The sequence below is a fragment of the Opisthocomus hoazin genome, chromosome 8, assembly GCF_030867145.1.
Source record: "Opisthocomus hoazin isolate bOpiHoa1 chromosome 8, bOpiHoa1.hap1, whole genome shotgun sequence".
Taxonomy (NCBI): Eukaryota; Metazoa; Chordata; class Aves; order Opisthocomiformes; family Opisthocomidae; genus Opisthocomus; species Opisthocomus hoazin.
Window position 1 is genome coordinate 68,244,960 of NC_134421.1, and position 27,933 is coordinate 68,272,892.

General features: G+C 40.5%; 1 protein-coding gene across 3 annotated transcripts in view; it reads right to left on the minus strand.

Moving 5' to 3' along the window:
• Positions 1-27,933, minus strand: part of CELF2 (CUGBP Elav-like family member 2) — a 571,124-nt gene that overhangs the window by 295,523 nt on the left and 247,668 nt on the right. For all 3 annotated transcript variants that reach the window (XM_075428972.1, XM_075428969.1, XM_075428973.1), the window contains one exon: positions 13,936-13,971. Coding sequence is in view for 1 of the 3 variants with exons in the window: in XM_075428969.1 (XP_075285084.1) it covers positions 13,936-13,971 (36 nt within the window). In the remaining 2 variants the exon portion in view is untranslated. The remainder of the gene's footprint in view (positions 1-13,935; positions 13,972-27,933) is intronic.

The following is a 27,933-nucleotide window of genomic DNA, read 5'->3' on the forward strand; positions in this document are numbered from 1 at the left end:
ATCATGTGGCTGCCCTCCTTTTGCCCCTGGTCACCAGAGCACAAGTCACAAGTTACAGTTTTAATCCATGCAACCTCTGCCCAAACCTACGAGATTCACACAAGCTCTGGAAGAAACCAACCACTCCAAGGCAGAGAAGTCTCTCTCTGTCGCATCCCTTTGATGCCCTCCATCAATCCAGCAACACTTAGATGATAACATATTGCGTGCAGTCACAAAAGAACATACTTTAAATAGTAATCTTGTTACAAATTTGTAAACATAGCTAAGAAGCAATAATACCTCCCTTCATGCTCGCTTTTGTAACAGCTGCTGTCGCTGTTGCAGACCATCTGCAGATAGCAAGGTAACTTAGCAAATACCTCCAAAATCCCTCTGCTTAATGAGAAGAAAACAAACGACAGCCAAAGACAGAGCTGCAGCAAAAGATGCTCGTGCTTCTGTGCTCCCACATTTCTAGCTCTTAGGACTAATTTCAGGCTTTTGTTGAATTGGAACTGGGTTGGCTGCAGTTGAACCACTGAAGTCAACGTTGCTGAGAGCAGCCCTGCCACTTGTGAAAGCATTTCCATATGGGAAATGCATCCACAGGGATGCAGTCTAGCTCAACCACTCTCTCTTTATTCTTTAAAATAGGTTTGGCTTTATTTTTAAATACAAAGATCAGTCATTTGCTCCATCTGATGACTGCTCTCAGAAGATCTACATTCACCGCTTGGCATATTACCGAGCTTTCCTGTGTTCGGAAACAAACTTCACCCTCTGAGTTTTGATGCAGGGCAAGACACCGCACCGGCTTCACGGGGAATTCAGCACAGACGAGCTCAAGGAAAGGAAAGAGCTGGGGTGTGTAGAAAAGTGCTTGTTGTATGGGCAGCAGGAGGCAGCTCCAAGCGTAGGAGGCGAGAGAAGGCAGCACGCTGGGAGTGGGAGAAGGCTACAAAGAAAGTCAGCTCTGAGAGAGGAGAGTGAGGAACAGAAGGAGTATCACAGTGTGTGGGATGAGATGAGAACAGAGATGTAGGTTTTTAGAGAACTTTAAAACAATTATAGGTTTTTACCATGGGAGGTTCTGTTTGACTAGATCAGAGCGCTTGCTTCCTTGTTACGTGCCTGGAATTGAAACTTTCTTTGAAAGAGCTTGCTAACGCTATTCCATACTTTCAATTAACATTTTATTTAAATACTTTAAGATACTTTCTAGATACATTAAAGCCTTACTGATGAAATCTTGAATATAATTTACATATCTAAGTCACATTTGCATTCAGTAACAAGACAGCTTTCCAGTATGGAGCATGCCGTCAGTAGCCCCCATTACTAGCATCTTGCTGAATTTCCCTAGCCGCAGCGTTCACTTCAGAAGCTACAGATTTAGCTGAAAGAAAGGCGACAGTGGTATCATCAATGATCAGGTATCGCTTCCAAATTGTAGCCTGATGCTTTGCAGAGTACCATCTTAACATGTATAGATAGTTCAGCCACCACGTGCACATATCTTCAGGGGTTTTATAAGAGACAAGTCTATTTTTTAATTTAATAATCTTTTCTGTTAAAAAGCAGGGGAGAAATTGTTCATACCCTTCCTACAAATAAAGCATAAAGTGTCCGTACCTTTCTGCAGCACGTCTGCACACTTCCCTGGGGAATTTTTCATTATAAAATCATATCTCAGTTATCAAGTCTCAGCACCATAAAGCACATATGGGATATGTGATAAAAGCCCTTTTTTTTTTTTTGTCATCAGGACATACCAATAAGAGAGACTGCTGGTTGGAGATGATTTTTTTTTTTTTTCAAAGCACATTTTGAGAATTTCTGAATGTAAGGAAGACTAAAAAACACCGTGAAAGAAGCAAAAGATGACTGACTGTTGCATCGCATGCCTGAGAGCAGCAGCCCACTGGTGAGCATCGCGCAGGCAGTTCTGGACGCAGGAAGATCACACACAACTGTCTCTAGTTACTCTTGAGAGGTTCTTGCATGGGAAGAACACTATCAAAGATGGGCTTGGTGGAGGTTTTGGGCTATTGTTTTGTTTTGTGTGTCTTTTTACTTTGGACAGTTTGATTTTTCTTGTATTAGACTTGATATTTCACCATAAGATTTATAGAGACCATACATCTTATAAGACTCTAGAGAGTCAGAAGAGACCAGCTTTGATGCATGCAGAACACACGGAAACAGGGCAGGGGGAAGGGGATTTGGGGCTTTTTCTTATTTATTGGTATACCTTATTTCCTTATGTATTGCTTTTGTGAACTCTAGCCATAATTCTTTAAAGCTGTGTCTTGTCTCACAGAATGAAGTTAATCCAAAGCTGAATTTACAAAAGGAAACATGTTTTTGCTTTTGGTTCATCCACAGAAAACACCACAGCTGAAAGTCAGAAGAAAACTGGACGTCCATATCTCTTAAAAAGGTAGAACATCAGGAGTTCTAAAAGCCCTAAAAACCACAGCAAACAAGGATATAAAGCATCTGCAAAAGAGGTTTGGCTAGGGCTGAGAAGATTTTCCTGCAGATACTTCTTTCCATAGCGGCCTCTTATCAACGTTGCCAGCCTTTCTTTTGAAGCAGCTGCTAGAGAGTACCAGATGAAGAGGTGAACCACTGGCTCCCCCCTGAACAACAACTCGTGTACTGCCGTAAAGACAAACAGCTCCTGCTACATGTTTTCTATTATCCAGCACCCACTAACAAGGTCCCACAGCATTCTGTAAGTTAATAAAATATCATCTAGCTGAGATCAAAATTTGAAAGCCTGCATTAGAATATAGCAAGCCAAACCTGACTGCCAGATTTTCAACATCTGCTGGAGCTCTGAATTTTTTTCCAGTGGGTGAATAGCTAGAAATGCCTGTTATGTCCCTGGCACTGTGAGACAAATTCGTGATGGGAATTTATTTCCCATTTTTGTCACATTACCTGATGGAGCTGCTGAAAAAAGTCAATCACTCACAAGGTGGAATGGAAGGCAGAAGAAATGAGGTAGAGTCTCTCACTGCTTTGCTCTAACTATGCAGCACTACAAGAAAGCACAACTGACAAAATTTTTCTCAATCCTTAAAGTAACTTTTTATTTATTTATTTTTTTAATCTTCTTGAGTACTTGCCATTCATCAGACTCGCTGTTTTTACAGAAAAACTTGAAGCAGTCAATCTAAAACCCTGGCACTAATTCTAAGAGGTTCAGAGACCGGAGAAGTACTGGGGTTGTGGCACGAGTTCATGCGTAGCTCAGCCAAATCAATATCCCCTTTAAACCACATCAGTCTTTTTCACCTTGCAACTTTGGAAATAGAAGATATAGCTGCTGCTTTAACTGAATGCTTTCCTTATACAATTTATTTTCCCCTTTCTACACGTGCAGTATTATCCTGAGGGATACTGTGAGTTTTTTTCCTGCTCCAGCTACTGAACTGTTCTTTCCACAGGCATCCTCCATAACGGAAAGGAAAAACATCAGCACGGCATCATTTCTATAAGAGAAAGCTAACATGAAATGCCAATTAAAAGTTTCTGCTATTGTACGCTCACAGTGGACTGAAGACTTTCTTTGGCAGTAGGAGGCAGCTGTCAAACACACAGCTCTGGACACAACTGTGCAGCTCTTTTAAAGAACAGGGTCATGGGGCGGGGTGGGGGAATCACTAAATAAAGTACCTTCATCATTAATCATGTTCTGAACTTTTAAATCAGCCGGAACATTTACAACTCGTATGCCAAGTTTCTTTTGTTGCCACCCTTTTCCTTGCCTTTCCACCACCCAGCACGCAGCCCGTGCTTCGGTTGCACGACTTTCTGCTGACGCCAGGGCCGACTGCTGCACCGAGCCCGGAGCTCCTCTGGGGTCAGAGGTGCAATATCTATTCTGTTATTAGAGGAATTACTCAATGCAATTTCACAGTTCAGCAAAACAGACTTCTTGCTTGTATGCACTGTGTGTACATGCCTTAACAAACACTTAAAGTTTTTCTACTTCTGTTCCTTTGTGGAAACATCCATCTTTAACAGCTTTAGAAACATTAGCGAGCATGTTCTCTTCTTCTGCTTAACTTTAATAGGGAATTACTGCCTCGCACGTAATAAGGTTTCTAAAGAGCTGGACTTCCCTCTCTGCTACAAATTCAGAAACAAAAAAGTGAACTCCATGCTTTAGATAAAAATGGAAGAAAGTAACAGGTGGCTTTTTAGTAATATGATTACTTTTATTATTGCTTTCTGAATATTCAGTGTTAGCAGCATCCATCTCTTCTTGTGAATGCCTTTCCAAATTCAATTGCTTTATCCAAGTTATCTCTGTTTATTTCTGCAGGGGCAGGACCAGGGAAAAGCAATGCTATTTCTGCAATATTTTATTTTATTTACTCTCATTGAAAATGAGAAGGTCTTTTTTACAGCTGCACAGCCTGTAACGTCAGCTCCAAGCAATCAGCTAAAAAAAACCCCCACAGTCACTTTGCAGGTTTAAAATAAAAAAAAAGTAAAAAGAAAAAAGAGAAAGAAGAAATCAATTCATGTTGTCACAGTCTATCTAGAGTCATATTGTCTCCAGCCATTGATACAGAATGAGAACATCTGGGGATTCAATTACTCATGACATGAATAATAATATTTCATTTTTGTTAAATAAAACTTTTCAGTTGCAGAAACTTCTGCTTACTTCACCAGGCGATCCTGGAACGAAATCTACCAGCAACAGAGACAAGCCACAGTCCCTTTGGCATCCGTGAGCACATTGGTGCAGGTGCATCTGTACCCTCCAACAGAAAATCTTCATAAAGAAAATAGTTTTTGAACATCTACTTAAAGATGGGCTCCTGAGCATCAAGCGCTAGCAGATTTCCCAAATGTCACAGCCACCTTTTAAGAACCTAAATTAATCGTGTAGTTCAGAAAAGTGCACTTGCCCTTTGAACCAAAGTCCGTGTGTCACCTGCAGTTGTCCAGTACTTTTGATTAACCCAAAGCACATATCTGAATAGTATTAGGAGCCATTTGGCCCCTTATTTTAGGCTTCCACTTTCTGATTCTCAGTTCAATTTCTAAGAGGATGCTACCAAAACTGAGTTTTTATGTGTCTATTCTTCTATCTTAATCAAGTAGAGCTGTCTATAGTCTCAGTGACAAAGTCAGGATCAAATCAGATGATAGTCATTTTACAGCAATGAGTAAGCAGCAATACTCATGCTAAAATTGCACTGATTTGTGCAATCACCGATATCAGCAGGCCTATTCTCCAAAATTAAGCACATGAACCATTGTGAGACGAGTATCTAAAAGCTCAGAAGCAAAATAATCAATAAACAGAAAGGGCTGAGAGTTAGTTCTCTGGTTTTGTGTTAGGTGAAGCATGGCATCTCGTTTTCACTCCTCCTTTCTCCACAGAGTTTCATTAAGGTTAGATTATAGCAAACATAGATGATTTGCATCCACTCTACAACATCATGGCTTTGCTGAGGCTTAAATATTCCCTGCAGAAAATGGTGTGAAAGCTCTAAAAATTCCAAGGATCTGAATGAGAAATATTTTCCACTACAAACCCAGCTAAGAGAAGCGCCATGCTGGCACTTTGCTGTTTTAGAAGTGCTGTGTAGGGCACAACCTGCGAAATACATTGGGAGAACGTATGCAAAAAGTGGGATAGGTCCTCAGTGGCTCCAAACTGGCAAAACGTCTTTGCTAGTAAGAGAGTTACAGCACGGCGCTGAGACGCTGCTCCGAACAGTGCTCACAGTCGTCTTCTGCTGACCACAAAAATACTTTAGCAGCTGCCTGCAAAGCACGGACGGGAAAATCTGCATTGTCTCACAGGAGGAATTTGAAGTCAGCACCCTCGAAAAATAAAAAACAGTCACCAATTACTGCTTGCAGATCTCGTGCCTGGCTTTATGTAACATATCTAGTCCCACTGTGATCATTGCCTTTTAAAAATGTGTAACATTTATGGACACTAGTAAAAATGTTTTTAATATAATGTAGATGAAGTATAAACTGTTAACCTTGAACACTGGGGAATGTGTTAGGTTCTTGGGGTTTTTTTTCAACCTCTTGAATAATTTACTAAGAATTGTCTAACATTTGCTTGTACCTCACAGCAAATCTTTTGGAATAATTCAAACAGTTGCAATTTTTGTAAATGATACATTAGCTATTATTTCATAAATAAAAGCGCTGCTCAGAAGGCAGACGACTTTGAAGACAGCACTAAACTGGAGTCTCTGCTGCCCTAGGAGTACTGGTGTGGGTTTGCTGATACTGTCCCATCCATCTTACTGCTGCTCTTCTGGGACCGATGGTAAGGATCACAGAATCATTAATTGACCATAATGATTCTATGTTTCTGTGATTCAGGTTGGAAAAGACCTCCAAGGTCATCAAGTCCAACTGTCAACCCAACACCACCATGCCTGCTAAACCATGTCCCAAAGTGCCACATCTACACGTTTTTTCAACACCTCCAGGAATGGAGACTCCACCACTGCCCTGGGCAGCCTGTTCCAATGCTTGAAATGACTATTCATAAAACATATGATATAATGCTCTGTATTGGATATTATTATGATATATATTTATCATAACTTCTGATATGTGCCTTGCCTATGCTGTAGCAAAGGTACTAAGAGAAAGCTTCTGAACTCTGCCATGTTAACAGAGCTCTCCTTGAATCCAGTTGCTGGTCTGCTTCTCCAGAGGCAGATGTACATACACCTTTTTTCTGCCCCAAATGTATATTTACATCTGAAGTTATTCCCATACATTTCATCCTTTGTACTGACTTTCTAAATAACATTGTTCTGATGATCTTAAGTGCCAAAACAACACTTAAGCAAAGCATACACAGAAATGACTAACTCGGAAATATTTCAACTGAGCTGGGAAATACAGCAATGTGAAAAAAAGACTTTCTGTTTTAAGTTGGTTTCCTTCGCTGTTTCTTACACTAGAATGACCTCTCGAAATCCACCTGAAATGGTCCCTTTCTCTCTCTTTATTCAAACTTCTGTTCAAAGGCTAATTTTTTGAGCAAATCCAAGAAATACCATTCCTGTGTCAGTCAAATGTTCTCCGCAGACCAATGTAAATTTAACTTAAACCAGTAAGATGTTGCAGCGCTATTAAGCGGAACAGATAATGAACCTAAATAACTGCTCAATCTTATTGGTGTAGCCCTCATATACCTTCCATTTTTCTTCAAGCCCTGCTGCTTAGCATTCATACTGCCTGATTTGAGACTAAAATTAGATTATAGGAATGCGTGCTTTTTACAAGAGGTCTTTTATTTGTTCCATAAAGTATTTAGCACTCTTTAAGCACTGTATAAATAAAAATAATCACGATCTTGGAATTCACCTTCAGGAATGGAAATGAAGAGATCCGAGTCCTTTCATTTCTGCTGCACGTTATCCTCTTTAGGCACGTTTGGATGGCAGTGCTTTGTAAGACAAGTTAAAAAGATGCTTGGAAGTCTGGTAAAAGTGAATAACAGAAAAAAAAGAAGGGAATATGTCTCTAATTTTAGAGTTTTACAATAGGGAATAAAAATAAAAGCCCTACCAGACGTTTCTGTCTGCTGTCAAATTCATTAGCGTTTGTGAGAGATGCTAACAATTGCTGGTGAAAAATGGTTGTGGGTTCAAAACCTAGGTCACCGAGTAAAATAATTTACAATCCTTTTAAGATTCAAAGGCTATGTATAATTAGGAGCCATTTCAAGACCGCACGCCATGATTTCTGAGGACTCTGCACTGTGAGAAGAGTTACTGCCTTCTGGGTCAGGGTCGTATCAAGTCCAACAATCACTTTTGTCTGACTTTCCCCCCTCCTTCCCAGGGTCTATATTTAGGACTTAAGTAACAAATAGTGAAGGTTTTTTTTGAGGTTAAGCAATGCCAATGTCCTCAAAACTCCAGCAGGCATCGGCTTACATCACTTGGCCCTTTAACACTTATAAAGCTCAGGCTGCGAGAACTCAAATTAAAGGTATCATCAGGAGAAGCATCTAGTCTATGCTATTTCCCCAGGCTCCGCTTTCAGGCAATGGAGAAAGAAAAACAATTCCCCAAGGTTATTCACCCTGTCCTGGGAGGAGGCACCTATTTCTCTTCATTTCTCCCCTGGTTCTTAAGACCGAGGACTTCTGTAAAAGCTAAATTTAGGCAATGTGAATCCTGCCATTGGTATCTCAGTAATTTCTGAATGCAAGTCATCAGTAAGCACATATGGATAATCACCTCTACACTTCTTAGGCTCCTCTTAAGATTTTAAAAATACCAAAATACCTCTTCAGAAAGGGATCAGATTGCACATAAGTGTGTTTCAAGATTAACATTAGCTGTAAAAAACATATTTCAAAATGGATGTAAAACAACAAAAAAAAATGCTGACAGCTACTGGAAGGAATAACTCCAGCTTTACTTAGAAAAAATAAAAATCAAATAGTGAAGGGACAACTTGTGTATTATTTCCTAAAAAAACCCAGATTCACTTACAATAACATCTATCCCAAATAATTACTGTAATTTACATTGCAGTACCTCAGAAAGACCAAACAACATCAGGGCATTCCTATACAGCACATACAATGGGTAATAGGCAGTCCTGCTTGCGGTACAGAAAAACAGCTCAAAGGTTAGCTGAAAGAAAACAGTATTTAGAAGAAATAAGCACCTAAGGCATAGAGAAAGGTCAAATGCAAGATTTTTTTTTTTAATTTTTTTTAAGGGAGTGATTAGTTAAATTCAAGTCTCAAATTAAAATAATGATTTTCTTCAGAAAATGGCAGGCATCCAAATTATGGAAAGCCTGCTCTTTCAGACAGTTGACGTCAGAACATTTAAATATCGAGGGCTGGAATCTTCTTCTTTTCTTTTTAATGGTGCGGTTTCAGAAAAGATACATGATGATATCATTTCCAGAGATGAACCTTGGTTAGCTGGATATAGCTTGACATTCAAGAGTTTTTAATGTTATGAGCTACCACTGTCTGCCACCTGGAATGAACAACGTTTTCTTGACCTATTATTTATACGCCTCTAAACAAAAGTGAGTTTTGAGAAGGGATTTGGAGGTGGAAATAAGAACTTGTCCATTAGAAGGGAGAGTCACAAATGGGCTATGCCAAATCCCTACTTTATTTAAGGGAGAATAAAACTTCAGTAAATGTTGTATCAAGGTAAGGAAAATTCTGTCACAGATTGGCAGAAAGACACATATGGTGTAGGTGGATGGATGTTCAAGCCTGACACAGCTGGCAAAGCAGTACTGGTGACATGAGTGGACATCCACAACGTGATGGGGGAAAGGTATAACTTGGTGTTTTCAAAGTGAGAGAAATTGCTTGGCAGAAGACCTCAGCCTGAAAGGGACCAAGAAGAGCAAACACAGAAGCTAACCCCAACTCCCACCATCCATGCAACACCAGTGAAGATAGCTACTGAGATGTCAAGTAGGCCTTTAGTCCATGCCCTTATTACTGTCAGGATAAAATCCTTCACGTTTTAATTAAAATGCTCATAGATGTTTTATTAACTCACTTTACAGAGCCACACAGGTTTTATAATTCATCCAAGCACTTACAAGTAGTTACCTGGGTTAGGCTGTCAAGACAGAAATGATTCAAAACCTTGTGTACTTAGCTCTTTGGAAGACATATCATTCCCTAACACAATGGTATTAGAAAGACTGCTGACAGTTAGTGATCAAGAGACTTCATTTTGCTTGTCATATGGTGGGTTGTCAATTCTTCTTTTCCCTTTAGATAAAAGCTTAGTTGCATTAGATTTAAATAATGGTGAAGTTGCAGGTTAACATTTTTCAGAAGTACCAAAGTGACTTCGGTACTTAAATTCTATTTTCAAAATGCTGTAGACATGCAAGAACAAGAGTCTTTACAGTAAGTGTAAATTAGGCACTATGAAAGAAATTCATGGAACGGTGGAGAATAAAACCCCAACTTGAGAGGGCTTAAAACTTGCACCCTATTTCAGAGCAGTGGTTTAAAATACGAAGTTTGCAAATTATTACAATTCTAAGACAAGCTAAAGATTTAAATTTCCATTTTGAACATACTTGATTGATAATACCAATGTATCATGCCATTATATTTCACTGCAGACTTCCTCCCACTTCTCTAAAAAAATTTTCTAAATGACAATTTTAAGATGGCCTTTACCTCAAAATACAAGTTTTCTTGAGTTATGCTTATGATTTAAGCAGTGGCTGCAGAGATATTTGTAAAAATTTTTTTCTATGAAAAATATCTATGCAAATTATTCCCTTGATTTATTTAACAGTAAATAAGAACAGCTTGGAGGAGAAAGTGACCCTTTAAACTTTCCTCCCCCTCCAAGTGAAATGTAAAATTGAGCCACTACATAAAAGTGAAAAAGTAGCTCAAATTTTACTTCTGTTACCATTACTAACCTAGTATTAAGCAAATAAACAAACCATGCTGTTAGTCTATATTTAAAATATTTATTCTTCTTCAAATATGAAGTAACTTTCACAGACACAAACACAAGCGGCTAGAGACTGAAATCATTCCTCTGATACTGAAGCCGAGTATTTTTTCGTTTAAGCTCCAAACATCGTCTCCCTCGTGCCCACAGGGCTTTGCACTGGGCTCGAGCGCTCCACCTCGCTAATTTACCGCTCCCCTCGACCGCTTAGCTTAGACGCTGGTCTATGAAAAGCGTAGGTAGCACAAGGTTTTAGGAGCTTATCTTCATTCATTAATTGTTCTGTGTCATGTTTAAATGGTGCATTTCTCAAGCTAAGCTAAATTTCTTCTAATTCTTTCAGTTAGCTCTGTTATCGCAGGTATCACCTATGTAATGTTGAGAGCAAACACAGTTTGAAATAGGACTGCCATAGCAGCTATAGAACATCTAAATGGAAAAAAAAAATAGGCCAGACCTTTATTAAATTTTAAAGTATGCCTTCGCTACACTCTTGTAAAGATCCAAATAGGGTATTCAAATCTCTAGAGATCACCAGTATAATTTCTTTATCATGTTCCATTTAAAATTTAATTATGTAGTCTACAACAAGAAGTATCTGAGTACTCTAAATAGGTCATGCAACGAACAACTTTATAATAATATTAAGTTTTCCCTGTGAAGATCCGTTCTTTGATGTGCTGTGCACACAGAAAGCCTTTATTTGAAAAAAAACTATATACATTCATAGATATAATAATGTCATTAAATACAAAAAAATGTAAAGCTTCTTTATCATATTTTAAGTTCAAATTTTCAATTCCTTCTCTAGCCTGAGCTTCCCAAAATAATCAGAAATAACTGGTAAATTAGAACTGACACAATATAATTGTGCTGAATATTTTTATATCTTTCTACAGGCAAAGTCAATCTGTTAACTCTCCTTCTAAACAATGTACACCAACTCAGATTTTTCTACTGTTGCCTATCAGTGAAACATATTCTTCATTGGCAAGAATTGGCAAGACTACACTAAATGTTACCATTTACCAAGACATTTTGTTATATTTGCTTTTTAAAAAATGCCCATAAGTAACCTCCCTGGGTTACTACAGAAGAAGAGAAAATATTCTCTTATGTAACTTCTCACTATTTACATGGCTTTCTGGGAACAAATCCCTAACTTCTCTTCCGTAGCTCAACTAGGTAAAATTCAGAAGGGGTTTGGAGGATTCCCTCCCCCCTTTTTCATTTTAAATGACAACAAGAAATTAATGCCCCCAGTACCTAAAACTTCCTGGCAGTCCGACAAAATACTCCAAGTTACAGACACATTTGCTCCCACTTACATCGCTCGCAGGGAAAACCCTTTCACCAGGTTTATGCATGCTTGAAAAACATTTGATCAGTCCTGGCCACAACTATATCCACGAGTCGCTACTGCCCTGAGAAAGCACAAATGAGAGTTAGATTTCTACCGTTACAGAGGGCTTTTTCTGCCCCATTGGACAAAATACAACAAGCAGAGTAACTATGGGAAGGGGGTTATTAGTTTCATCATTTCAAGGTGCAACACCTAAAATTTTATATAGTATAAGGTATCTGCAGGATGAAGGTGGAAGAAAATGTGGTGTTGGTGGGGAAATAAGACTGTTTCGCTGCTACGAATTACTAATAGCACATGGGTTCACTTGAAGTTTGAAAGGAGAACAAAAAATATTAGATTAATACATCACAGCGTTAAGATTAAAAACCCCAAGGAACTGCTTGTTTAGAGAAACGGAGGAACAGGTGAATCCCTGAGAAGGCTGCAGGACTGGCCACCCCGCGCACAGCTGTAAACAGTTGTTTTAAATCAAGACAAGATCATTGGTTTTAATATTTATAACACATTTACAATGCCTTGTGCATGCTGCTTACATAATCTGATTTTTACTTGCGACATCTTGCCACAGTTGAAATTAAAGCCTTGTGGTAATAATTCAAAAAACACATTTAGGCAATCGCTAATGGCAAGTATGAAACTGGATGTTTATCCAAGCATCTGTATCTCTCATTTTAACTTTAATTTACAATCAAATTCATTTCTGCAGTACAAGGACTTCAAGTTTCCAGTATATTAGTCATATAATACCTAACCAATTAGGTGCATGCAATCAAACTGGAAATATTTTAGCACTAAAGCCAGTAAAAGATACAGCTAAGCAGTGTTACTGACAATCCTAATCAAGGAGACAGCTACTCTGCTGAATCTCTATTTTCATGGTTTTTTGTATGTATGAAGAATTGTAATTCTTTTGCAATGAAGATGAATAAAATCTTTTGTGTGTCAGGTAGGCCTGATCATTGGTCAGCACTTCCAATGCTTGGCAAAATTTCACCAGCATATTCGCTTGCACACCTGAGAATATCGCATGATGGTAAGTCATGAGAGGAAAGGTATCTAATAAATGAATAACTGATATAAATTACACAAGTCTGTACTTCCGAAACAAGGTGCTACTTTGCAAAGGGGTAGAAATGACCCCACAGTGAAAATCTGTATTTTTACAGCTTAACAACACAGTCAAGCCAACTAATATACACCGCACACACCATAACGAAAGATAGACATTTTTTCCTCTGCTTTAGAAGCAGAAATTACTTGTATGCATTACCACACTTAAAGAAAACTGATTTTCTTGTTGAAACATCCTTTTAACATTATACATTTTATGAACTACAACACTGGTATTAATCAGGGGATAACAAAAACCCTCAAAGCATGATCTCATTAAAAACCCCTGCACCTCAAAGAGTAAAACTGGTGGCAGAAGATGCAAGAGGACTAAGAGTACCTTTTTTTTTTTTGCTCATCAGGTGTCTCTGCTAAGTGACAGATTACCATATCAGATTGTTTTTGTTTCCCTTCTCTCCACCCTCTTCTCTATCTGCATGATTACAGCATCTTCTTGCATCCTCTGACAATATGCAGGCAGGTCTCTCTTCAAAAACCTCTGTCACAGCCTGGGAGTCCTGTCTAGTTCTATTATTTTATGAAAAATTTTCTCAGCATAGAAGAATTTGGTCTAAGCTGCTTTCCAGATGAAAGTGCCTTAAGATCACAGTGTTCTTCCCTCCTACCTCCAAGATTCCCTCCCCTCATCCCTCAGGTGAAATTGCAAGCAAAAGCCAAACCACCTGCAATGGGTATAACTGCACAGCTGGAAGAAAGCCACATCTGGGATTTTTCTTATCAGGTGCACAACTGTGCTAAGCCTCAAAGCCACTTCAACGTGTCACCTGAAGCTGCGCAGTATTGGTTGCGCCCGTATTTCACTGTCATTTGTCTGTCTACGGCACGCAGCGTGTGTTCTCCCCTCGGCACCCCCCGTTCTCAGTATCCCAGCAGTTTTCCTTCAGAAAAGGATCATGTTCTGGCTCAAAAGGTCGTGCTTCTTTCAGCACCTTCCAGACACTGACGCACAGATGCACTTTCGAGCAACTTGCTTACCTTGGTAATGTTCCAGACAACTCTGTGGCAGTCTCTCTGAAAGACACAAAGCGAGGAAAAATTAACCTGTGTTTAAAGAAGCTATAACATTTTAAAGATGCTTTTCTACTTCTTGTGTTTCATAGGAGTGCAGACACATACACACAGCTTTATACGCAAATGCGTCACCTGCAGATGCGATGTCTGCATGATGATATACACAAGAATGTGAAAAACAGATGATGGAGTGTGATCTAAGGATTTCATCAGAATAAAGCTCTCAATAGTTCAATTAGTCATTTTTCAGGCATAAAATTATCACTATTTCAGATGCCAGTACTGCATGATTCTATATAGCCAAAACGTAGCACTGGGCCAATTTTCCAGCGGAAAAAATTTCCTTTTTTCAGTGCTGCAGCAAAGGCAAGACATTAGACAGATCTATAACTGTGTTATGGACTGAAAAAAATACCATGTTAGTGTTAACTCTTCTTATATTGGGTTTTAGGCACTAGTTATTTTGCAAACACATGATTTTTGATCTAATTTACTTGCTCAAATCTATTTTGTGGGTTTGCAATTTGTTTGAGGGGAAACTCAGTGTGAGAGTGGGCTCATGTAACTGGTACGTCACAGTAAAGCACAATTAAATACATTATCACTGCCTATGTACACAGTCCTTAAAATACATCCCAGATCTACCACGACCGTATGTCCTTGCTTCCCTCCCCAGCACGTTTGCTTAGACCTTATCCAAACATCAGTAAAACAGCTCGACAGCTCCATTTCTCCTTTCCCTCCCACACATAAGACCTTAAAAAAACCAGCAAGGAGGCATAAGGGGCTTCATTACCCTAGACGACCAGAGGTCCATCTCCTTTCACACTTCGCTCGTCCAGTTATGAAATGTCTGTCCTACGTTTAAGTTTGCTGCATGAAAGACAGCTGGTTAGTTCATACCCTGTTTGCTTCAGCTGAGATCCACATTGCAAAATTTCACATCTGTAGCCTTGAACTTGTGGATGGGACAATTCTCAACGTAATACTCTCGTCTCCTTGTTCACAGCTGAGAAGCAGAAAATCTTTCCATCCTCTTTCACATACAGAGTGAAAAAAAAAAACCCAAATATTTTTTTTCCAGGGTAGTGGTAATTAAGACAGGTCTCAAAATCCTCCTTGCCTTAATAATTCTCAAGACCATGGATCTAGTGATCTCTATGTATGGAACCAGGCCTACACATTTTTGTTGCGAGGGTATAAGCCTTACAAATACCACTTGAACCCCTAAGCCTAATTTCATTATGAATCTAAAGGAAAAAAAGAAAAAAGAAGAAAGATATTTTTTGAAGGCTCTTGTAGAGTTTTACCACGTTCTGAAGCCACTTTTTTTGATAGGGTAACTACAGAGTTGTTATACTAAAACCACAATAATTCAGAGCTCCTCTTTAGTTCTAGATCCCCCATGCTTTCTGGCACTATATGAACTACAAGCAGCTACAAGGGTCTGTTTTCTTCAGTTACGAATTTTTTGTTGAGCACCCCACAGTGACACTCAGGCTTTTTCCTTAATGGTTACACTGGCAATTGTAGACTCCATTCCAGTGTCAGAGAAGATAAAATGGTCCCGCTAAACATGCGCGGCTTTGCATTTGCATTGAGTCTCTACCTTCAGGCTGGGCGGTTTGCCGGTCACAGAAGGTTGCCTTCAACCTCCCAGTGTGTTGCTTCAAAAGGCACAGATCAGAACTGTGTTCAGTGGTTGCAAAGAGGAATAAGCAAAAAATAAAGAGATGGATCACACCCTTTTCTCACACACACCATTCAGCCACAGACCAACAGATACATCAGCCCTCTCAGAGGAGCCAGTTCCCACCCCAGCAAAGGCAGACAGGACCATGTTTAGCAGATGCCTGTGATGAACAAAGTCCATGATATAAATGACATCAAAGGTGAGAGCCGGGAGCAAGGGGAAGAGAATGGAAAGAGATAAGAAAATGAAATTAGAGTGCAGCAACACAGACTTGGTTTGTACAAGGTAATTTGATACAGCTGTACATTTTCGATATTTTATTTTCATTAAACTCCTGCACATTGGTATCATACCACCTTATTTTCCAAGCCCTACTCGTAACTTACACAGTTTAAAGAATTAACATGATATTTTCTGTAACTTACCAAAGAACTCCATCACTAAACGATTCCAATAGCCAGGAAATTTTTCCCTTCCACCACTAATCACAGGCATCATCTCCTTTCACTGAAATGCTTTTTTGGGGAAAGAATCTGGACTAAAAAGTCAGGCTAGGCGTTTCTTTGTTTCCTCTTCTAAAGGGACTCCCTAGCCTTTAGCTACCTATTACTGCTCTAGTAACAAATAGCACAAACCTTGTTGCTTTAGGCTATGGGTGCACATTTTATAAAACAGCAGTTGCTCCACCAGCTTAAAGAGACAACCAGGGAAATCACAGGTGAGTACTGCAGGAAGCCTCAAGAAGCAGAAGCAGCTATGTTTAAAAGAGGATGTTAAACTGGAAACAGACTGTCAGCTTCTGAGCAGAGCGGTGAGTGATTGGTGCATCTAAATTTCTAAAGATTTTCATTTTTGTTAAATAACCCTTTCTACAAGAGATGCTGGCCTTATGAAAACAATTATTAAATAGTCGATACAGTGGTAAAAAAACCTGAATGTGATCAGAATCTTAAAGAAAGGCTCTACAGGCCTTTAGCATATACATTTTTAATGTAATTAATTGTGTTGCCAGTTTCACATTTGAGCAAGTCAAACTCCGACTTTCTAAAAAAAATGTGTAAGGTAACGATTTTTGAAATACAGATCGAACTCAAATAAAACTCTAAAACTCACAAGTCAAAGAGGAGCAGTCTGATTACTTCCCAACTATCCAAAGATTTGACTGTTTCTCGTCAACCCAGTAAACATATAACCACAAAAAAAATTCAAAACCCCTTCAGATTATTACACTAAAATTACTGTTTTCCTAGAAAACAAACACAATTGTCCCTGCAACATCACTGGAAATAAATGGTACGTAGACTGCTGAAGATGGTTAACGTCCAGTGTAAGCGCCCTATAAATACCAGGAACTGAAACATTGCGCTATAAATATATTTCATGGGAGTTTAGAAAAGAAAATCTTATGGAGCAAATTACTCATCAAGAAAACCCTTAAAGTTTATTTAAAGATAATAGATACTTATTCTGCAGTATTTCAAGAAACTGAAGTTGGACTTATACAACCAATTTTCCGATCCCTAGTACTCTCAAATGACACATACAATAAACATAACTCATAATTTACTTTATCTACAGGAAAAAAATATTTTTCTTCTTGGATGAAAACAAGAGAAGGATAACACTCAAAAGGAGAATGAATATATGATCCTGTACTTTCACTTCCTGTCTATGATATGAAAGGATGACCTTGAAAAAAGAGTGAGGATGGAAACACAAACGCCTTGTCAGGGCTGCTCCGAATTCCACTGAAATGCAAACGAGATAAGGTAATGCACAACAGCTCTAAGGACAGAACAGGACAAGGCTACAGACCCTGGAAAAGCTGGAGGGCGACTGGCGAGCCGCAGCCACAGCACTTCCAGGAAGGTCATTTACAATTCCCCAGCACTTTTTCAGCTGCGCAGGACAGATCTGGGGCAGCGTGGCCCGTACATATGGAAGATGAAGGTGCCGTTGAAACCAGGAGGGTGCTGGGTGGGAGGTCTGCACCCCAAAATACTACCCTGTCAAGTGTGGTCTTCCAAAAAGATCAGATTGTGGGTTTACATGTTCATTAGACCTGTGAGGAGCTTTGACCTAGCAGAGAGTGTCTGCACCCTCCAGAGAGGGCTACATGGCCATCCTCTAAGCTCAGAAAGCCAGCGAGTGTGAACTGAGCACCACACACACATTTTGTCACTTCTCTCTACAGGCTGAGAAATCCTTCCCGTAGGATCGGAGTAGGATGTGTACCAAAGCAGAAAAAGATAAATATTTTAGTCAAAACCTTATAGTGAAGTGGAAGTGGGAAGATCTGCATAACGATCAGCAAACAGACTTTACTGCCTATTAGTTTCTCTTAAAGAAAGTTGTTCAGGAAAACTCTTCGGAATATTTGGAGAGTGTTGTGTTTGTGTTCATTGTTTTGTTCACTGAGAAATCATATGGCGCTCTTTACTCAGAGGCTGACTGGCAGCTGTTGTCAGCCACCTACGTGCAGGGCTTGGCACAACGCAGCTCTGGGGTTTAACTGCGCAACATTTCTGTCCGGTTTAATACTCTGCGCTGTGCTTCTGCAGAGGCATAAACTGAGGCACAAGAGACAACGCAGGGGTTCAAAGGGCAACTGAGGTAATTTCTGTATGTTCTTCTAGATGCATGCCAGGAAACTTAGCAAGTACTGAGTTCAAATACGCAAGTGAAGACTATGCTTTAGAAACAATTTTTTCTTCTTCAGGATCATGACCCACAGTGATTCGGAAAGCTATAGGTCTCCATCAAGAACAACAAAAAGCAAAGCACGTGGATTCAAGCTAAGCGACCTACTGGGGGGCTGGGGAAGATGCAAGATGAAAGGCAGCAACACATTCCCGCAATCATGTCACCGTTCTTCCTTTTGCCATCTCACACTTTGGGAAGAGGTTGAAGCCCACCCACGGCACACAAGGCACACGAGGATAAGAACATAACGATAAGGGTGAAGCTGAGGAAGTGATCTGTATGATGTGCTATTAAGAAAGCAGCACAAATGTAAGCAGAAAACCCCCAAGATGCAGAATATGGGAGTCTCCCAACTTGTGAAGAGAAGTGTCCAAACCCTGAGGTCATGGTTTTAGGCATCAGAGCTAGCAGTCATCATTTCAGCCAGGAGGGTCAGAAGGTCCTGTCTTGTCCAGGACAAGTGACCATGACCCATTTGATTCCCTGGGATGTGTAGCAGCAGTTAGTTCTATCATTTATGCTCATTTTCCATGAAACACAACAAAACCCCAAAGGTTAAGCTGGTATTTCCGGTTTGGGTGAAACAGTCAACACTGCACTAGAGTGAACAGAAATAAGTACAAGCTGAAGAGAAATGAGGTACAGGCCGGTCAGCCTCACCTCCATCTAGGGAAAGGTGATGGAGCAGCTCATTCTAGAGGTCATCATCAAGCAAGTGGAGGAAAAGAAGGTTATCAGGAGTAGTCAGCATGGATTCACCAAGGGGAAACCGTGCCTGACTAATCTGATAGCTTTCTACGATGACATGACTGGCTGGGTAGATGAAGGGAGAGCCGTGGATGTTGTCTACCTTGACTTCAGCAAGGCTTTCGACACGGTCTCCCATAACATCCTCCTAGGGAAGCTCAGGAAGTGTGGGCTGGATGAGTTGTCAGTAAGGTGGATTGAGAACTAACTGAATGGCAGAACTCAGAGGGCTGTCGTCAGCGGCGCGAAGTCCAGTTGGAGGCTGGTAACAAGTGGTGTCCCCCAGGGGTCAGTACTGGGCCCAGCCTTGTTTAAATTCTTCATCAACGACCTGGATGAAGAGTTAGAATCTACCCTCAGCAAGTTTGCTGATGACACCAAACTAGGAGGAGTGGTAGATACACCAAGCAGCTGTGCTGCCATTCAGCGTGACCTGGACAGGCTGGAAAGTTGGGGCAGAGAGGAACCTGATGAGGTTCAACAAGGGCAAGTGCAGGGTCCTGCACATGGGGAGGAACAACCCCATGCACCAGTACAAGCTCGGGGCGGACCTGCTGGAGTGCAGCTCTGTGGAGAGGGACCTGGGAGTGCTGGTGGACGACAGGTTGACCATGAGCCAGCAGCGTGCCCTGGCTGCCAAGAAAGCTAATGGGATCTTTGGATGCCTTAAGAAGACTGTGGCCAGTAGGTTGAGGGAGGTTCTCCTCCCCCTCCACTCTACGCTAGTGAGGCCCCATCTGGAGTACTGTGTCCAGTTCTGGGCTCCCCACTTCAAGAAAGATGAGGAGCTACTGGAGAGTGTCCAGCGGAGGGCTACGAGGATGATGAGGGAACTGGAGCATCTCTCCTACAAGGAGAGGCTGAGGGAGCTGGGCTTGTTTAGCCTGAAGAAGAGAAGGCTGAGAGGGGACTTAATAAATGTTTATAAATATCTTAAGGGTGGCTGTCAGGAGGATGGGGCCAAGCCCTTTTCAGTGGTGCCCAGCAACAGGACAAGGGGCAATGGGCACAAACTGAAGCACAGGAAGTTCCGTCTGAACATGAGGAAGAACTTCTTCCCTCTGAGGGTGACGGAGCACTGGAACAGGCTGCCCAGGAAGGTCGTGGAGTCTCCTCTGGAGGTATTCAAGACCTGCCTGGACAAGGTCCTCTGCAGCCTGCTGTAGGAGACCCTGCTTCGGCAGGAGGGTTGGACTAGATGACCCACAGATGTCCCTTCCAACCCCGAACATTCTGTGATTCTGATTTGAGAGGATCACTTGAGAAGTTATATATTTTTCCAGGAACATCCACAGTGGGCATAACTGGATACGCCAAGTGTACCAGTAAGGTGTGTCTAACAAACTGCAGTGGTGTTGATAACTAGGAAGTTCTCCCTTGAAATATTTCCATATATTGCACAACCATGAAGTTGTTCTGTGTTTTGCCCCAGAGGCAAATCTGGCTTGCCAGAACAACAACGCACCTGATGCTTTCAACCACTCTTTCCTGGCTCTGTCTGCGGGCAGCCGGGGAGCAGACACCACTCTACCAACTCTCTACACTACACCCAGCAACGCAAGAGAATCAGGGTAGAGAGGGGCCCAAAACATACCGTTGAGCAACACCTCTCAGCTACAGCGTTGATGGCTCCTGTGACCACTAACTCAAAGGGATACGTCCCATTAACTTCAATGGCTTTTAACCAGACCATCAATAAACGGTTTTTTAAATTGCAGAAGTCCATGCTTGCACACTCGCTCGCGGCTACTGCATAGACATGCATCAGTGATGTGGCAAGAGAAAAGACACCTACTAATTGTCAGTATAAAGCAGAACTAAAGAAAAGTTTACAAAGGGAAATTAAGGATTTTCCACTTAAAGCAGGGGAGAACAGCTGAAGAGGAACACTAAATTAGCTTTAAAAGGAAGGTTCTACCAGAAGGAATATAATTACTTAGCTGGAATTTCACCAAGACTTGGGAGTCAATGCCTCCGCTCTTGCAGAAAAGTGCCATGGGATTTTTAATGACCTCAAATGGTCACGACATTGATTTCACATTTCAGCTGAAAAATGGCACCTCCAAAGACACATTGTTGTCTCTGCTCTTCCTAAGATCACATGGGGGGGACTATGTCTGAGCTGACTTGGAGGAATTAATGGTGTGTATTGAAATACCATTGTGAGACACAAGACATTTCACTGGTCTTTAACTGGATAGTTTCTCACCTTTGTTAGAATGCAGCAAAATAAACAAGCTACATTTGTATAAAACACGGGGTTTAAATTTTGAATTCAGTTTTGCTATGACTAATTTGATGGATTCCACAGAAGGTTTTGTTTTCTTTATATCAGATGCTTTTAGTGGTATTTTTTTGTTTGTTTTTTTTTTTTTTTTAGAACTGTGCCCTGTCACCAGTAAAGATCAAAATGGGAGAAAACTATTTCATCTTTTTTAAAAATTTAAGATATTAAAAAAACCCCAAGATTTCAAAGTGATTCTTTTGTAAGTATTTTATTTTTCAAACAGTAAGCAGCAAATGAATACACTGCCATTTTAAAACTTCACACAGAGCTTAGCTACCTAACAGGAATCATAAATCTGCAGCAGAAATACTGCATAAACAGTCCCTGAATGTGCTATTTAAGTACAAGCTAAATACTCTTTTTTTAGGAAGTGATGTAACAAGTTCATATGTAAAAATCTATTTCTATACAAGCTGACATTCTGCAAGATTAGCTGACTGAGATAGAGAACATGAGCAAACATGCTTGTTGTTTTCTCCCATGATTATTTTTAAAAGCTACATTTTTTATAATTCTAAATTTGCTACTTCTGAATTTTTCATTGCTCCTTAGGTAAGGAGGAAAGAAATCTCAGTGTATTCACTGATAAGCACCTGCCACCAAAACAGTGTAAGTCCAGTGTACATACAATACAGAAATAATATCCCAAATAAAACATGCCCTCTTCTTTGTGACTATTTTACTTATTTCATAAAATTTTAAGTTTCATTTTACCCCTCTCCCCCAACATCTTTCAAGGCAGTAATATTATAACTTGCAAGTTAAAGTATAATTTAGGCCAAATCCTCACTCCTTGCAATTTACCTACAAATCCCAGTTAAGATCTTGGCCTCTTGTCTAAGTACCCACCAAGGACATCATCTCTCTTGCACCTTCTGCTCTGCTGTTAAAGACCAAGATAAAAATGAATAGGTGGAAGAAACACAGTAGTGTGTCCATTTTGGTAACAGGGGCATGGATAGGATGCCAGGGTCATCAGGGAGAAATGCCAGGGCACAGAGACGAAATGAAGAAAGATCCCACTTTGGTGCTTTGCTCCATGCCATCGCGGGTGTGCAGACACGGCTGTCGCAGCACAGGGAGTGCCATTGCCATGTGTTTCTCAGGGAAGTGTTGCATTTTGAAAGTTAGTGGTTCAGAAATGAAGGAAGGAAGGAAGCACCATGGGTACAGAATTTGGCTCTCTGGGGCACAGCAAGCAGCAGGAGGAACATGTAGGAGAATCCACCACAGTATCAACTCCTACATCCTCACCCTGTTAGTATAGGGAAAGAAGTGATACAGCTCCCTGAGGCAGGAGCCTGTGTATGAGCTCAGTGGGAGGAACATACTCTCTGTCTCTCTCCAAAATGAGAAGAAAGATCATCCAAAACAGAGCAGATGTTCCTCCCCATATGTTCATTAAACCTACTGTAACCTGCCTGTGCATAAAATTTTGCACGCTTTGTATTTGACTGACCTATAGCTCATGCTACCACTTCCATTGGTTGCAGCGCTATACTTCACCACCATCTCTTCTCCACTGTACAAAACAAAAGAGGGGAATCACACCTGAAGTCTCAGTACTAATTTGCAGCCAAAGTCAGTTGCACAAATGTAGAACTGAAGGAGAACTCTGGGACGTGTTAATTCTACAGAACTATCACAGAATGGTTTGGGCTGGAAGGGACCTCACAGTAAAGAATTTCTTTCTCACGTCTAACCTAAATCTACCTTCTTCCACTTTAAAACCATTACCACTTGTCCTATCACCACACTCCTTCATAAAGAGTCCCTCCCCACCTTTCCTTTAGACCCCCTTCAGGTACTGGAAGGCTGCTGTAAGGTCTCCCCTGAGACCTTCTCCTCTCCAGGCTAAACAGCACCAAGAAGTCATACAATCACAGCAGTGCATAAGATGTATGAAGAAAGACATAGAAATTATTAAAGTAATATAGACACGGGTTGCTTAGATTCTTCCTCAATTTCTAGGATGTTGTACAGGGCTGCAGTAAATCTATTCTGATATTGAAGACTTTGTCATATTTGTGTAGGGTGCGGGAAGCAGCTACATATACTGCCTACACAAGGGTCTTTCATGATGTAGCAGCTGTTGGTTGGGTCAAACCTTCACGTCTTCAGTGATGAAATGCCAAAAAGAAAAAGCCACCCTAACAACTATTTTCCATTGAATGCCCACACCTCATCCTCCCTCCACCCCCAACTTCACATGCTAACAGTTCAAAAGTGTGGTATTCCCTGGTGTTGGATGTTTTCAGTAACATACACAGACTTCAAGCCACTCAAAATTTGGAGGCTTTATTTAAACTGATTTCAGAGAAGTGACTCTTGATTCTCCACCAAGATATACCAAGCTTGGAAATGACAGCCCATCCTGGTCTCAAAATACTGTACTGAGTCAGGACAACTTGGCTACTTCAGCTGTTACGTGTTCAAATGCTTCTTCAATTTTCTTACCCAATGCAAACCAGGCAGAGACATGCATTTGGGAATCGCTGAAGTTTTTTTCTGGAACAAAGCGAGATACTAAAATACAGGCACCTTTTAAGAACTAACATTAGTTAGGAAGGGGATGGCCATGCTTGCTCAATTCAATATGCAAACAACTGGTTTTCTACAGGAACTGCACTGGTAGCTACCAGGGGAAAAAAAACTCAAAAAATAACAAACCCCCTGAAAACCCCACAGATTTCCAGGCTTTGGGGTCTTCCTACTTCCAGTTTCAAGAGCAGGGAACTCTCGCTCTATTTTTCCACTCAGCATATACCAGAAATGTCACAGAGTCCGTTCTTGCTGAAGTGTCATGCGGTAGGAGGGGTGCTGGGCATGGCCACATGCTGTACCACAGGCAGATGTAAACTCCTCTGCCTGCACTCCCAGCTACGGAAACAGAAACCAGCTTTAATGAACACTGCAGCTACCTTAACCCAGCTCTAAGGAAGCATTCAATGACTTTGGAAAAACCTACCTTTCTTTATCAAAGGTTTCATTGGACGAATACAGGAAGTACTGAAAACAGCTCACCTCTACCTGGAACGCCGGTGTTGCCAACACCTCCTTCAGACATCTGCCCCTACTGTCTTTTAATCCACTCACTGAAAAGGTTACTGCCTTTCTCTCTACCGATTACTCAAAGATAAAGTCACTGCTTAGCTCCTCTCTGTCCCGACATCTCCTCCTTGCGATCTGAGAAACGACAATGTCAGGTTGAAACATGGGGTGGAATAGGAAAAAGGCAAGAACGGACTCTGCGGAGAAGCCTGCTAGCCAGCAGTCTGTGTCCCAGGAGCTGCAGTTCAAAACAGTCCTTACACTGCTTCCATAAATACTGCGGTATCTTCTGGAGTATTTCAGCACAAACTGCAACAGATGTTGGATGCTATTGTTTCTCCATTCTTGTTCATTTGTTGTTCATCTGTTATTTTTCTGCCTTTTTCCTTTTTCTCTTGCCACCTGCCCATCCACAAATCAGAAGTGTTTAAAACAAACGACGGTCAAGCTCTGTTCTTACTGGTCCCTCTACCGCTGCCCAAAATGAACAGCACAAGAGAAGAAAGGAGATAAAGATCTAATTCGCTGTCTTATTTTTGACCTTACAAGGATGGGCTGAATTTATTTTTGACAGCCCTAATCAGAGAGACTATATCTGCTGAGCTGGCCACCTCAGGAAGCTGAAGCACACAAGTACCATCATTCTCTAACCAGTTCATTAGTGTTACTGAACAATATATTGATGGCATTGTGAAACTGTTATCTAAAGAGTTTTAAGGTGTAAGTTACCAGTGATATAAATCTACAAGAAAGTCTTTTTCTCCCCAACCACATCCAAACCAGAAGAAGTTAAGATAGTTCTTTAATGGCAAAAACTATTAGGCTGCAGTATATAGCAGGTACATTTATTAATCATCAGACCATTTATGTTCTGTAATTCTACCACAGTTAAATAACATGGACTACTAAGTACCTGAATCAGCTATTAGCAAGCATTCCTGCTCATTAAAACTCACTTATTTAGACTTTAGCAATGGTAAATGTAACCAGCCCTGGAGGAGTGTCACAGTGCTTGGAAATGGCACATTAAGCTTCATTTACCCAGCTACACTCCCAGGCAGAGGGGGAAGGGAAAAATACAGTGAGGGTACGTAACGAAGCTCAGAAGCTTTTTGAAGCTGCATTAAGAAAATGACAAATCTCACAAAGAGAGCCATAAAGCTTCCTCAAGTACAACAGTTCTGCAAGGAGCTATTTATCATAGTTTGTTGAAAATACTCCTACGTTTAATACTATTGGACTGTGAGAGCTGATTATTAAATGTAATTACAGAAGTAGCACAGAAATAATAGTTTATTGCCGAGCATAAGCAACACTGTATTAACAAAGAGGAGTGGGGAACATGTTCAGCATTTGGAATCGTATCATTAGCTTTTCTGGGAACGCACACACAAATGTGTACACATTTAATTCCGCATTAGCTTCTACTAACCAGAGTTATGCTTGAAGAATTACTGATCGGGGTCAATACATCCATCTATACTTGGGAGTGAGAAAACAGTAGCCAAAGTGGATTGCTATTTGGGTTTCATCTTTTATTCCTTTTCTACTTAACACAGATCTATTAAAAAACACCCACAGCCTGCTGTCAAGAAACACTGCTCGCATTTGCTTATTAGCAGCCCTGTAATAGATACATTTTTGCCACGGTGCTGCCATTTGAAGCGAATGCTTTATTTAGAACACGCCAGTTATCAGGAGATTCTCCATGCAGTAAATCTCTTGAAACAACAAGTTTTGATTTATCATTTCTACGTGCAAGAATGAGCTTTAAATTCTATTATACCTACATCATTGCATGTTTGCTCGTGTAACTAGCCATCCTTTTTACCTCTTCTTTTTGCTGTGAGTGATTTCTCCCGATTTCTTCATGCTGCTTCTTACTCTCAGAAATCTGCCTCTCACTTTTTCTGCATCACTGTCCTTGGTGAAACCCCCTATTCAAAAAACACACGGTTCTTTTGTAAAGACTTCGCTGCTGCTTTGGGGTAGGCATACACGCTCCTCCCAAACTACAAAGCTGAACAAACTTCGAAGTACAGCTCCTTACAACAGGGGCTACAGTTTGTGCCAGCAAGCAGGGCAAAAACCCAACCCTATCCCAGCAGTCGAAAAGATCCTTTCTGGTCCACAAAGTTTAGGCTGAATCAACTCTGCTGCTGGTCCAAGACTGAAACATTTTGCAGAACTATGTTTTGGAAGGAAGGCATTCAGTGACAGATGGATTTGTTTATTTTTGGGTAAAAGGAACAGATAAAACAGGTTGGGAACATCGGAGAGGATCCTGGCACATCAAGACAAAGACTGAATGCATCTGAAGTACTCAAGAGATGCAGAAATTACTGTCACAAGACCATGCACACATTCATCAATCATATGGTGCACACTGACCCTCACTCTTTCAGCAATGATCTGGTTTTTGGTAGGAAATATAGCCAGTAGTTTTGAAGCTCAGCTGCCTCCTTTGAGTATCTGCATTCCCTCTTCAGTTCACAATGTAACAACAGCTTCATGTTTTACAGGCAAAATTGCACTCAAAAATTCTAAAGGAGCTGCGTGCACGCAGCTGAAAAAAAAAAAAAAGAAGTTAGACTGTAAATCAGGTGCAAAGAGAAGAAACCAGAGTCTACCTTTAGGCATTCGCACCCCTAGATTTTGTTCAAAGCACCATTTTTCACATGGGCTAAAAACTCATGGGTTACATTTGAGGGATTTGAATCCAAAAAACTTGTGGATAGATTGCTAACAAAGGTTTTCAACCACGCTGCAAAACCCTGAGGAGCTCAGTGCTGGTTATATCGAGATGCTTAAAAAAAAAAATCCTCCTAGCCATCTATCTGCATCAGTTGACACACAAGGGCATTTGAGAAAAATCTCTCCTGGTGGCATCACGTCACTAGTGTAAAAGAAAACAAGTTTTCCTTTTGAAGATTTTTGACTCGTTTGGAACAGATAAATCACCACAGCAGCACTTTCTGAGTGACAATTATCTTGCCACAATAGCCATAAAAATAAAATAAAATCAACACAGATGGAATCCAGAGTAGGAGACTTAAATTATACTTAACTATATTCATAAAACTACACCTCTGCTCAAAGTTGCTCCGTACACTACACATATGCCAGGATCTCTTAATCTGCTGCTGATGTGCTGCATATTGTGGTCGTGTGCAATTACAGTTAGCTATAATTAAGAACAATTAAAGCTTTTATTTCTCCACTTGTTCTTTAAAAAGCACAGTTGTAATAAAACTTTTTTCTCCTCTTTTTTTTTTTTTTTCCAAGGTGAATATAATTATACATCCCTATAACATCTCCAACAATTAGTTTGACTCAAGTTTCTTCTGGAACAATTTTCATTTTAACTGTCAGGTCTGCCATCTATAGTCAATAGAACACATTGTAAAAAAATTCTATCATTAACCTTTTTTCACCCCATAAATCTGCAAAAGAACTTGCAGGAATTGAAGAATTCATTGCT